Here is a 14,162-nt window from a genome sequence, read left to right on the forward strand (position 1 = left end):
TTCAAGAAAATGCATTTAATTCTAATGAATATTTTTAATTGATTGTGTAAAAATTATGACCTTTATATAAGCCTCTTATATTTAAAAACCAGAGTTGTATAAATTACAATAATACAATTTCCATGAATATATAGAAATTGTTTTAAAGTGATAGGAAGCTACTTATCTTCCATTTTTGTTTTTTTTCATAAAATGATTTAAGCATTAACTCTAATATTCTAATGTTTGCTGTATACTAATTTCCCCCCCCCCCCCATCCCTCTACTGCAGGAAAGGATTAGCCAATATGGAATTGCTTTCTTTTCTAGCCAGTAAATCCCGTTAGGAGACTGTATAGTTCAAAGGCATACAACCTTATCAAGAGAATGACGTTAAGTTGAAAGCCATCAAAGGGACTGAAAAAAGATAAAGTTAATACTTTCTCAGAAAACCTGCTGATAAAAAAAAAATTAACTGGCAGGCTGCACATATATAGTTCACAAAAGTGAGATCCACTGAGCAATAGCTTGATAAAATATGGAGAAAGCACAGAACATTAAGATCTGGCCGGTGGTGAGGTGGTGCAAATATGTTAAATGGATATGGAGGAAAATGTAGAACAGGTACCTGTTGAGCTTTCTGAATTTGGATTAATGTGGACAGACCGTTGGAAACCAAGTAGTAGTCTTTTAAGTAGTGTGATATTGTTAATAAAAACTGAGCACAATATTTTCTTTGAATAATCTTCTTCTGTAAAAGCATATATCAAGTACAGTCACATGTGCCTCTCTGGGTCACCTCATACATTTTCTGCCATGATGTGACTGCTGCTTCTGTGTTGCTGAGACTTGCATCACTGAGCTGTTCTTGTGTTAGCTGCACTGGACCCCAAGGGGCACAGTGCATAGAAACTTCTTATAAGATATGTCCTGTGTAATTATCAAAACTTATTAGATAAGTGTGGGATCCAGCCACTGGGAATCGGTAACTGTACTGCTTTGGTAATGTGTTCATACACTTGGCATAAGGTCCTACTGCACAGGAATGAACCTCTGTCATATGTTTGCAATGTTCTACAAACATTAATAAGTTATTTAGTCTCTCCTCCTCCCCTTATTAGTAAAAACTTATTAGGGATTTTGTAGAACATTAAAGGCACATGATAAATCATATTTTGGGGGAAACACAAAACTAGAATGTCCCAGACAGAGGGCTGTCCAGCCTGTGCTAGAAAACATCCATCAAGGTAGTGCCTACAATTCCTAGGTAACTAGTCCAGTGTCAAACCATTCTTGCTGTTAAGAAGTTTCTCCTAATACTCATTGGAAACTCGCACTCCTGTAGGTTAGGATTGTTAGATCAGTTTCCCATTTTTTCTATATGATAGCCCTTCTAATATTTGAAGAGCGCTATCCTGTACCTTCTCAGTCTTACCTTTTCCAGGTGAATATCTAATTCATATAATCATAAGAGTTGGAAGTCCAACCCCCTCCCAATGCAGGAACAGCCTAAAGCATCGCTGACAAGTATTTGTCCAGCCACTTCTTGAAGAGGAACCTACTACATCCCTAGGCAGCCATTTCCACTGCTGAATTACTCTTAACGTGAAGAAGTTTTTCCTAATTCCTTAACTGGCCCAGGGAATTTGTACACATCCAGTGCAGCAAAGTTCACTTCTCTGATTATCTAGCCTGGGAATCCTACCAAGCTTTTCTCTATATTTCTTTGTCATGTTTCTGTACTCAGAGCCAAACTACAAGTGACGTCTTACACAGGTTGGACACTAGTCGGCTTCCCTCAAGTTTTGATGGGAAATGTAGGCGCCCTGGTTTTACAGCTTGGCTCTCCATTACAGCTGCAAGACCAGGATGCCTACATTTCCCATCAAAACTTGAGGGAAGCCGACTAGTGTCCAACCTGTGTAAGACGTCACTTTTAGTTTGGCTCTCAGTAAAAGTAGATATAAGCATAAAATGATCTAGTAATTTGTATATACATTTAAGCGATGAAGAATGACCTTTCAGATTGCCTTTATTCTTGCTGATTATGTTATGTTTGTGTCCTAATTAGTTCGGGAAAAAGCTTGTTCTTGCTGGTGGCTAATTAAAATTTATGGGATTCCTTTTGGAAATGATATTTCCTGGGAAGTTCTCTGAATTCTTAATTTTGTGATGACAATTTTGTTCAGATATGAGCAGACAATATTAAATTTACCATAAAATTGGTTGTGTATTAGAGATGTGCAATTTGGATTTGGTTTTTGGTAAAAATGACCAAGTTTTACCTGGTTTGGTAAACTTTGATGTTACTGAACTTAAATCTGTATTAACGAATAAATTCAGTAATGCCAAATTTAAGTTTACCAAACTTAACTTGGTACAATATTGGGAAGTGCGGCAGTGCTGTTCCTTTGCTAAGAAACAGCAAAGAAACACTACTTCCTGCCTTTTTTTAACCAGATAGGAGGGTGAAGAAGGAAGGAGGAGTGAGTCAGAGACAAAAGGAGGGGAGGGGGAAAGAAGAGGGGAGCATAAGTGGCCAATCCTTGCAGCAGCTCTCCTTCTCTGTCCAATGAGATTCTCAAGAAGTAGAATGCAAATTTTTGTAAGCTGCTGTAAGGAGTTAAATTAGGAGGCTTGCCTCAGTCAGCCTCCATTTTGCTCTGGTCTGGAGATAGAGACACTGCCTGCTTGCTGCTTCTGGCTGTTGGCTCTCTCTCCTGGCCTGCTTTGAACTGTGACTGGATCCTGCTGCTCAGTGATTGAAGTGGATTCCTGGCTGCTGCCTGGTTTGAGTCGTAGACTTGCTTGTTTTTTCTCTCTCTCTTTGTGGGGAGGTGGTTGGCCTGGTGCCGGGGAGGGGGGGGGAAGGGTTTTTTTGGTAGTTCGCATTTTTAAAAACTGCTTTTTTGCTGTGTGTGGGGAGGGTTTGGTTGGGCTTTTGTGTAGGGGTTTTTTGATTTCTGATTTTTGAAGTTGGTTATATTTACTTTTCATTTTGCTTCTTATTCTTTTGGGGGGTTGTTTTATCCTGTTGTTGATAATTAATTTGGAGTTTTGTAATTCCTGTTAACTTTATTAAATTCACTTATTCTTCTGGGGGGGCTGTTTTCCCCAGTTGTTGGACTTCCTTTACAGAAGTTTGGTGTTTTGGGAGGGGCTGTTTTCTGTTGGCATAGAAGTTTGGTTTGGTTAGGTGTTCAGTTGTTGTTGGCTGTTCTTCTTCGGGGGATGGGGTGGGGTGCTTCGTTCAGTTTGTTAACTTAACCTATTGGTGTTTTGGTGTGCTTTTGGAGTGTTCTGAGAGTTGTGAATTGTGAACTTTTAAAAAGTGTTTGTACGATAGGCTAGTTGTAGGTTTCCCCCGTAGAGAATAATGGAAATTGAAGGTGGTTGGGTACACCTTCTTTACAGGGGCCATAAAATGGCCCCCTGTTGTCCAATCTTTAAGAAACTTGGGAGGTTGTTAGAGAGCAGTTAGGAGTAGGTCCCCTGCATATTTGGTGAAATTTGGTACAAAAATTACCCCCCCATAGGAAACAATGGTTGAATTTTACTGAGAAGGAATTTGGAATTCTCCGAATTCTGAATCCCCCCCCCAGTTCAGTATTACTGAACTGAATCAACCAAATTTTTTTCCTTTGTACACGCCTATTGTGTATGCCACAACTGCACTGTTTTCATGCCTCAGTAGCTAAGACTTCATTGTTCTGAAATCTTTTTGGCTTGCAATGTTGAATGTAGTAGGTTCTGCATCTGTTGAAGAGAGCTGTGGCTCTTGAAAGCTTATGCTACAAAAAGTTGGTTAGTCTTAAAGGTGCTACTGGACTCTTTACTATTTTGCTACTACAGACTAACACGGCTAACTCCTCTGGAATGTTGAATGTGTTTTTTTAAGGAAATGATATATGCATATTTGAAACTGATAAGCTTAAGTTACCGGGGATTCACGTCACAATCCCAAGGGCTTCCACAGTGGAGGCAGCAAGCCCCACAAGTGCATTTGTGGTGGGGTGTTGGGGGGGATTATCTGTCCTTGGGGAGGGCGATGATTGGTTGTGGCTGTGGCCAGCAAGTGACCACAGTGGGGTTGCGCTGGTGTCTGGGATCAGCATGATGGTTCCCAGGTGCTGCACTGGCGCAACTCCAGCTTATGCTGGTGTATCTGGGAGATCATAGAGTTGGAAGGGGTCTTATAGACCATCTAGTCCAACCCTCTGCAGGAACAGCCTAAATCATCCCTGACAAGTATTGTCCAGCTGTTCCTTGAACACTGCCTATGGAGAGGAACCTACCAGATCCCTAAACAGCTGATTCCACTACTGAACTACTCTTAATGTGTAGAAGTTTTTCCTAATGTCTAGCTAGTACCTTCCCTCCTGTAGTTTAAACCCATTGTTTTGAGTCCTATTCTCTGTTGCCAACAGGAACAGCTCTCTTCTATTGTCTAAGTGGCAGCCTTTTAAATCCTTAAGAGAGTAATCACGTCTCCCCTCGACCACCTCTTCTCCAAACTGAGCATTCCTGGGTGTCTCAGTCTTTCCTTGTAGGGCTTGGTTTCCAGGCCTCTGTCGTCCAGGTTGGCTTCCTCTGCAGCTGTTCCAATTTGTCCGCATCCTTTTTGAAGTGAGGCCTCCAGAACTGCACACAATACACTGGGTTTTTAAAAAGAGTCCAGTCCATGTCTTTGGCAACTATTCCAGTGGATTTTGTTTTATCTTCCTTTTTTTTTTTGTCCTGAATGGTGGCGATTTTTTAAACTTAGAAAGCAATTGCAGTGCCTGGTTGTCCTGTGTGTGCAACCAAATGTCTGTTTAGATTTCTCTCAGTGCAATTTCCTTTTAAATTTTTTTCTTCTAGCTTAATTACTACTTAATTATTGTGCAGCAGGTTACCAGTTTTTGTTCTCCTGGAAAAGTAACACTTTTCACTTTGAATCCAGCCAAAGCAACTGCTCATTATTTAAAAAAATATTTTCATAGTCATCATTTCATCATTTCATAACTGTGCTAATACAGTCATAAACAACAAAATACAAATGAACAGTACTTTTGCTGAATGCAGTGATTATCAGTACTTAGGACCCCCCCCCCCCCGCCAACCTCTAATATTTGACGTTTGATTCATGGATGCCACAAGATAATTGGCTGAATATTGAGAGAATATTCTGATAGAGTATTTCACAGCCAACTAACTATTTTACATTTTTTTGGCAGTTGTGTGCATTTCTCTTGTACCCTTAAACCTACTGTAATATTTCTTGTGCACCGAAATCTCATTTAATTATGATGTGCTTTTAAAACAAAATGAAATAGGCTGTGAATCACTTTCCATTTGTTCTGATACTGTGTTACTCAGCGTCTTCTTTGTCCTAAAGTCACCTCTGGCAGCATGTGCTTTACTTGTTCCTGATCTTTCCTTACAGCAGAGTACAGTGTGAAGGATGTAACCTCAATTAGAAACTACTACTAGGCAGGCAGCTTGCTTCAGGCAGCAGATTTTGGAGTACTATTAAAAGGCAGCAATTTGTCAAATGTTTGGTCTATTATATTTTTTACCAGTATTCTTCCCTTTTCCCCGCCAACTTTGGATTTTTCGCCTCAGGCACTAATATGCCTTAGGCACCTTTGAATCTAATGAAGATATTTAAATGTTGAAAATATACCTTAATTGAAGAATTTTGACATAAATTAAAAAACAAATAGTATAGCTAAGTCTGTCTGGAATGGAACAAAATTTTGTCCATTTAAAAATCCATCTTTTTCTGCTCTGCCATGTTCCTAGCTAAACAAGATTACTACAGCATCTTGATCCACAACAGATCTTAGGAATCCTTATGACCAAACTAGACATGATGACAAGGAGATTCATGTTTTCTTGTTCCCAAGTATTAAAGGGGTAGGGTGAAATGCAGTGAGTGAATAAAGTGCTAAACGATGTCCCCCTTCTCCACCGTACTGCATTGTGTTCAGTTGTTTGTATCAGTTTTCTCCCAGCCTGGCTTTGATGCTAGAAGTGAACTGGAATGGAAGAAAACTGTTTACAAGACAGTGCAGTGGGTTGTAGTGCTTTCTTATTTAGGCATCCTCAGCTTGTATCATGTCTCAACAGAAACAGGATTCCATAGCGATATTTCTGTGTTGTGCCTGCTGTTTCTTTCTGGGTCCCAAAATGGATGCCAAGCCTGAAGAGCAAACTGGCTCCCACATGTGGGATGGGAGAATGCGCACACATTCCTCTCTCCTCCCAGTGCCTCCATGTCTGCTGGCTAGGTGAGTGGGGTTAGGAGCAGCAGGTGGGGGCAAGGGGGGATGGAAGGGGGTGCTTGGGAAAGAAAGCCTGGAGCTGCATAGAGCTTAGACACCATAGGTAGACACCAGCTCTGGATCCTACCTTTCACTCCTCTCACCTAAACTATGCTGTCTGTTTTTACTCTGTTCCACATTACGTTTTCTTTCCCATCCCTCTTTTCAATCCCTTCTCCTCTGCTGCAGTTGAGTGGTTGGTGCTCAGCTCCTACTTTAGGCACCCACCATCCCCCCTCTATCCTTGGGAGTGGGTCAGTCTTTGAAGGGCCTACAATCTGCACTCTAGCTACACACTATAGGCCCTTCTTGGCCCAGAAAGCAGCTGTTGAGCCAGCAGCCTTATATATGCCTTCCCAGCCACCTTCTCCTTTATTTCTGTTTATCCTTTGACCTGTTTTGCCATTAATGTGAGTAGTCCTGTTTTACATAAGCTGCTTCTTCTACACTTAATTGGAAAGTGTATATGATAAAACAAGCATTGGTTCTTAGATTAAAATATTTGAGTTTTACTTTTTATGACTTCTAATCTGCTTTGGGACTATATTTTTAAAGAACGTCTGAAAAGAAATACACAGAATTATCAGTGATTATAATGGTAAAAAGATATTTTCATATTACCTGTTACACGATCCCCTCGAAATCGATACAACTTCAAAAAGTTTGTTATTAATAATTCTGTATAGTTCTTACGTTTTTTTAACTGCTGGATTAATTTTGCTGCAAGCTAGTAAGTTTGAGTTGGCTTTCTTGTTTTTGGGATTGTGTTGCTGCTGTTGCAGTTTTCTTAAGTTTTGTTTGATATACATTAGAAAGATGACATTGAATTATGAATACAAATGTAAACAGAACTGTATCCGTTTTACAAGCTTTTTGCAAAAGAATGCAGCCTTTCTGTCAAATTGAATACTTGTGTTTCATCTGTAATGCTTCTGTAGCTGTGTTTCATAGATAAAGATGCTTTCATTATAAAGATACTTCACTTTATAACACCAAATAATAATTACAAAAGTATGTATCTGTAGGTATTTAACTCTATAGCTTTACACATACAGCCCAAAAGGTGGTATTTTTTTTATAAGCAAATAATGAAGCAGTTCCAGAAACTATATAAGCTGCCTCTCCAGAGACCTGCTTCGGGGGTCACATGATGCTGAAAATACTGTATTATGGATGAGTCTGACCCCTAAAATTTTGGACTGGCTCCTAGATCCAAAGAAAACTTATCATGGTCTACCTTATCTGTTCTCCACATCTTTTGACAATGTTGATCAAGCAAAAAGTTGTTGCTTTGCCTTGTTATCCCTTTCCTTGGATCCTGATATTTCATAATCATGTCACTTTTCCGTGTACAACACTGCAAAAATATGTCTCTTTCTCTTCCTCTCCAAACACTCTTACTCTAGTTGTTTCCCATGAAGGGATAGGTAAGGAAAACAGAATAATCTCTGGAGTGCTGTCAAACCCCAGACTTTTCTCTGCCATCTAGAATTCTTCCATCAAAATCATTCTCCTTTCTTTCTCTCAGAATCCCTTAAGTGTTCTGTTCACCTCTGCATCCTGCATAAACTTAATGTCCCTGTTTTCAAAGGGGTTCTTGATTTTGTCTCAGTCCTTATCTCCTTACTGCCATATATAGTAATATATGGCCTGTGCTGCTTCATCACCACCACTGTCAGAGATCCAAAGGTCTCCTGTTTCATTAACAGTACAGTCCTATGCAGAGTTACTTCACTCTAAGCCTGTTGGAATCAAAAACTGCACAGGATAAAGCTACACATTACTCCTTTTCTGCCTGTGATGCCTGGACCTTGTTTACAAACAGCTTATATGGTGCCACTTTTCCCCCCCTTTCATATGAAGCTGCCTCATACTGAGTTAGACCATTAACCAACCGACCCAGGACTGTACACTTTGTCAGTGGCTCTCCAAGTGGAAATACGGGTGTGAATTTGGTGTCTTCTTCCTACAAAAGCATGTGTTCTACATTAGAATAATGTTCCCCTTCTTGACTCAAGCCTCAAATCCTGTTTTTTCAATGGAGTCAACTTGTTGCGATCATCAGTACGAATATATCTTAATTCACAACCCAGCCGAATCTGAGGATACTTAAATCTGGAGATTGGAACCATGAATCTAAAAAAGAAGCTTTTTTAAATCTAAAAAATACATTGGGGGGGGGGGGGCGGTAAAAAACTGCAACATAATAAAAAGAGTGTTTTTAGCTTTTTAGCTTTAAGAAACAGGTGCCTTCCATGACTATTGCTGGGCAACCACAAGCGTTTTGCCAGCATTCCAGGCTTGGTTTCTGTCAGTAAAAAGCAGGGGGAGGGGACAGGAATCTTTTCCAGGGCTGTTTGGATGTTTTTGAGAGGACTCATGGGGACATGCCAAGCAGTAACCACAGGTCGACTTGATACCATGCAACTTGCATGCTTCACCTAAGCCCTGGCCACTTGCTACTGTTCAACAGCAGCCACCATGCAAAAGCCAGTTTTCTGTGGTGGTTTGTTTCAAACTAGGACCTCGAATTCCCATTCAACTATCAAAAGTCACTAGGCAACTTTAGGCCTCTTTTCATATTCTCTCTGCCTAATGTACCTGGGTAGATATGAGGGCAGAGCTGGCTTCTGGGTCTATTGCAGGGTCTGTGTTGGTGACTCTGCTAGCTGATCCATGGTTGTAAGTGAGAAGTCGTTTAAGATTGGGGGGCTGTCTGTAGGCAAGAAGAAGTCTTCCACCAAGGGCTTGTGTGAGAGAGGTATCATTTTCCAGGATGGGTTGTAGGTCACGGATGATACGTTGGATGGGTTTGAGCTGGGAACTATAGGTGACAACCAGTGGTGTTCTGTTGTTAGTTCCTTTAGGTTTGTCCTGGAGCAGGCTGTTTCTGGGTACTAGTCTGGCCCTGTCGATTTGTTTCCTCACTTCATTTGGTGGGTACTGTAGCCCCAAAAATGCTTCTTGTAAATCTCTTAAGTGGGACTCCCGATCAAGAGCATTGGAGCAGATACGATCGTAACGTAAGGCTTGGCTGTAGACAGTCGACCAAGTGGTATGTTTAGGGTGGTAGCTGGGGGCATGTAGATAGGAGTATCAGTCGGTGAATTTCCAGTATAAGGTGGTATTTATCTGTCCATTATGTAGTTGTACAGGAGTGTCCAGGAAGTGTACCTGTTGTGTAGAGTGGTCCAGGCTCAGGTTGATAGTAGGGTGAAAGTTGTTGAAGTCCTGATGAAATCTCTCAAGGGCTTCCTTCCCATGGGTCCAAATGATGAAGATGTCATCCAAGCAGGGTGGATTTGATTTAAATCAAACGATTTAAATCACGATTTAAATCACTAGTCAGTAAGTCTTGATTTAAATCATAGTTTTCTACATAAAGACTAATTCTTGCTGGTATAACTTTAATATGCAAGTAGGTGAAGATTTTTAGAATAACAACTTTTCATATTAGTTTTACAGTTGTATAAAATATTGATTTTAATACTATTAGAAACACATTATAGTTAATTTATTGTGAGATGAATTATCCCCAGTTTAGGTTAATCATTCATATTTGGACAACTTTTCTGTTGTACTTTATTGGAAGGAGAAAAATAATCATTACCTTAATAATAACAATTTAAATAGTTTTATTTATTCAACTGAAACAATAACATTACAGCATATGTTATTTGCTTAAACAAACACCCATGTTTGTTAACTAATTTGGCTAAACAATATATATATATATTTTAAGATACTTAGACTGTCAGCCCAGCCTACACATGAAAAACTTAAATACTGTCCTTTGTAGCTCACTCGTCATCTTCTTCTTTGTTCATAATCTGGAAAAGAAAAACCAGCTTTCCTGCATTATTGGGTCCCAAACGATTTCTCAATTTAGAATGAATGAGTCCAAAGGAAGAGAATATTCTTTCAACGCCTGCAGAAGAAGCTACTGCTGTTAAAAGTGAAATCATTACTTGAACAGTCTCTAAATCCAAGTGCTTAAGTGACTTCCACCAGTTCACTGGTGTGACTTTCTTTAAAATATCTTCAGCAAACATATATTTCTTGAATGGTTCCCCCTTAGCTCTGAAGTTTATTATAGTTGGCATTACAGATGGATGATTGCTGGATACCCATGTCATAGCTAACTCCTCTTCCTCAGCACTTAAGTTTTGACCCTGGTACTGGATATTGACAATATTTGCCAAAAAATGAGCTGGAGACAGTGCTTGTCCCATTCGTTTTTTAAATGCTTGTAATTTAATTCTGTCCATGTGTAGTTCTGTTTTTAAGTGTTCACTCAGTTCCTTCCAAATTTCAACAGCATCAGCAATAAAACAGCTATTTTTCTGTATTTTGTTTAAAGCTTCAGAGATGGGTTTCAGGATGCTCAGTATATGTTCAACATTTCTCTTAAGCCCAATGTTGAGGATTTTGGCCGTGACAGTGCCATCTATTTTATCTCGATTTTGTTCACAAACTGTCATCAGAATAGGCCAGTTCTTGATATACTACTCAAAACAGTCCACCACAGAGTTCCATCTAACATCTTGTGGGAGCGTTAGGTTGGTTCCACCCATCCTTTTCAGAGCTGCTGCAGCAAAATGATTGTTACAGAAGTATTTAGCAATTTCAACAACATTAGTCTTTATTTCTGGAACACTTAAGTCTTTGGCTAAGAGGTGCAGCAAATGAGCACTGCAACCATATGTTATTAGCTTTGTATTCCCTTCCTGCTCTTCTAAATTTCTTCTCATCTTGGGATACATTTGCAGCATTGTCTGTGACCAAACTGTGTACTAGACATTTGAATTTTTGTTCACATGTTATTATAGCTTTTACTGCCACTTCTTTTAAGTATTCTGCTGTGTGTGCATTTCCTGACGTATCAATTGTTTGTGCAAGGAAGACTTTTCCTTCTTCTATTGTTATACAGGCACATACAACAGGATCATTGTGGACATTACTCCACCCATCAATACTTAGGTTAACAATTTTACCCTCCAGAGCTGTTGCACATTGCTCCATTTCTCTGTCTTTATCCAGCAGTTTCCCTGCAACATCTGCTCTGCAGGGTGGACTGTATCCTGGTCTCAGTGACTGAACCATATTAATGAAAGGTGGGTTCTCAGTCAGACGGAAAGAAGAGTTCGTTGCATAAACAAACTGGTCAATTTTTTCATCAATTAACTCTTTTTCTAATCTGCTAGTTTTTATCACAAACTTATCTATGGTGGTTCCAGGAGGGAAGGGTTTTTTCTTTCTTTTAGGTGATGTACTGTGGGTGTCTGATGATGATGCAAATGAAGCACTATCCGGGATGGATAACTCTGAAACTGGAACAGGAGGATGGTGATCTTGAAGGTGGATAGTTTCCAGAATCCTTAATGTTGATGATGAATTCCCCTAAACAAAAAAGTCAGCGCTGTTATTTTATTGTTTATACAATTTCTGCTTATTGTACAGCACTGCCCCAAAAGGAACATTTGCTTTTCTTCATAACTGTACCAAATGACAGTAACATGCAGTAATAATAAGAAATATAATTTTGCTCAAACATGACAGTTCAAGGCAGTCTTTAGAAATATGATTCAATAAAAATGTTTACCAACCTGAAGATCCTGCCTGTTCAAATGTGTTTCTTTGGTCATCTTCATCACAGCACTTCTCATGATGTTGCCTCATTTGGGCCACCAGGCCTCGCATTTCTTTGTTGCAGTGTTTGCATTTTGCACGCATGCCTGCCTTACCGATAGGTAAAGGAACTTCATTTAAGTATTCCCAAACTGGGTCTCTTTTACGGCCTGCTGCCATTATAGGTTTTTTCCTCCAAGGAAAGAATGTGATAAACCTCAGGTCATACACACAAAAGATCCAAAGACTTGTGCAGTATTGTGCTCAAAAAGTTTCACTTTCATTTTGTACTGCTTGCCCCTCCCTCCTCACACTTAGTTTCTTCTTGTGCAGATCTATTCCACTCCAAACAATCAGAAAAATATTGTTTCTATTCACTGAACTTCTTGAACCTTAGCACTGGAGGGGTTGATTCTGTCTTCATAGGTTTGTAGAACAATAGGCTTAAGGTCTTTTTCTCAACTCTGTTCATGTTATAACATTTTTGCTGTGAAGAAGAGGCATGTGATCTCTGCTGAGCTGACACAAATTCAGTTTTGAGAACTGCAAAACCAAGCATCTGTGATAATATCTTGTAGGCAGAGAAACTGCCCAGTAATCTTACAGAAACCTCTGGAAGAGCATGACATTGTGAATGGATTAATGGAATTTATTTACCAAAAAAATTAAACATATACAGCCTTATTCTACATAATTAAAAACTAATCTTTATTTCATGGTGGAATAACCTTTGGATGGTAATATATTTTCCTCAAAAAGCATTTTATTTTAAAAAATCCGATTTAAATAAAAAAATCCGATTTAAATAAAAAAATCTGATTTTTTTTTAAAAAATCATTGATTTTTATCCACCCTGCATCCAAGAATCTTAAGTACAGGAGTGGTTTCAGTGGATGGGAGCTGAGGAAGCGTTGCTCCAAGTCTGCCATGACACGTACAGTGAGTTGCAGTAGTCTAAACGAGAGGTGACCATCGCATGGATCAATGTGGCAAGGTCAGATTCTAGACAGCCTTCTTTGTTTACATGTGCTATTCCTGTGTCTAATGTTTTAGATTGTGAACTGTTCAGGGTAGGGACCTATCTTTTTGTTGCTTATTTTTGTGAAGTGTTACGAACATTGATGGTGCTAAAAAAATAAGAGGTCTCTTTCATCACTACAGCATTATGAATCAGTGGAAGTGAAATGTGTGTAGGGATGGTATGTATACAAATACTAGGTAAAACAGGTGAAAAAGCTAATCACCACACCTGATATTTAGCTATGCATACTTGAAACCGATGACATAGCCTTATCCTAACCATATCTACTCAGAAGTATGCTTCACTGAAATCAATTGAGTAAGCATTGTAGGTACTTAATAACCTAGAAGCAACTGAAGTGCTTATTTCTCTGAAATTGGATCACAATTATAATCTAGAAAGCTTGCTATATAATCTTAAGGTACAAAGGCTTTTTATCTGTGTTAATGGAGACCTTGATCTCCCAGTTGTTGTATGAATATGGTGTTATATAGTTCCTGGCTAACTTAAAGGAGCCCCTTTATTGCAAACCATTTTGAGTACAAAGAATTTGTAATGTTGTTCGGCTTATTTCTAACTTCTACTTTTAATGAGAGGGTGTCCATTAACTGTATATTAAAGACTGAGTTACAGTGAGATTGGGTGAGAAGGGAAGCAGAGTTGGAACAAGAGGGGAAGCGGGTGCTGTTGGTGGGGGTGGGTGATATGGCCCTTCATCCACGAGTCCTTGTACATTCCCATCTTGTAGTTTTGTATTTTTAAGAGTTATTTCTAGTCATGCGTCTTGTTTCCTGTAATTCAAGTTCAGTTTTGGGTATTATGTTTCAAAGCTTATAAAGATCAATATCTCAGTCATCTTCTGTTTCCCAAATAATAATTGACTGTAATTCATCAGATTTATCTGTAAAAGTTACTAGTAGTAACAGAGAATAATTGTGTATACATGTAGTAATTTTACATTTTTTGTTTGTTTTACAGAAACCATAGTCCATTAATGAGTTTTGGAGCCAGTTTTGTCAGTTTTTTGGTGAGTGCAAAGTACTCTGGTGGTTCTTATTTCATTTCAGTAAATATATAAAATATTTAATTCAGAATATATTATTCTTTTGTAGTACCAGTTTCTGAAATGCAATGTATTTATGAAATTTTATTTTCCAACAACATACCTATAAATCCAGTATGTCATGCTTATGCATTTACCACTGTGATCTTAGTAGAATGTGCATTCCA

General features: G+C 39.0%; 1 protein-coding gene across 1 annotated transcript in view; it reads left to right on the plus strand.

Annotated features, from left to right (window-relative positions):
- TTC39C (tetratricopeptide repeat domain 39C) overlaps positions 1 to 14,162 on the plus strand; it is a 65,645-nt gene that overhangs the window by 19,849 nt on the left and 31,634 nt on the right. Inside the window, exon 2 of the mRNA XM_054984473.1 lies at positions 13,911 to 13,959. Coding sequence (XP_054840448.1) covers positions 13,911 to 13,959 — 49 coding nt within the window. The remainder of the gene's footprint in view (positions 1 to 13,910; positions 13,960 to 14,162) is intronic.

The sequence above is a fragment of the Eublepharis macularius genome, chromosome 7 (genome assembly GCF_028583425.1).
Source record: "Eublepharis macularius isolate TG4126 chromosome 7, MPM_Emac_v1.0, whole genome shotgun sequence".
Classification (NCBI taxonomy): Eukaryota; Metazoa; Chordata; class Lepidosauria; order Squamata; family Eublepharidae; genus Eublepharis; species Eublepharis macularius.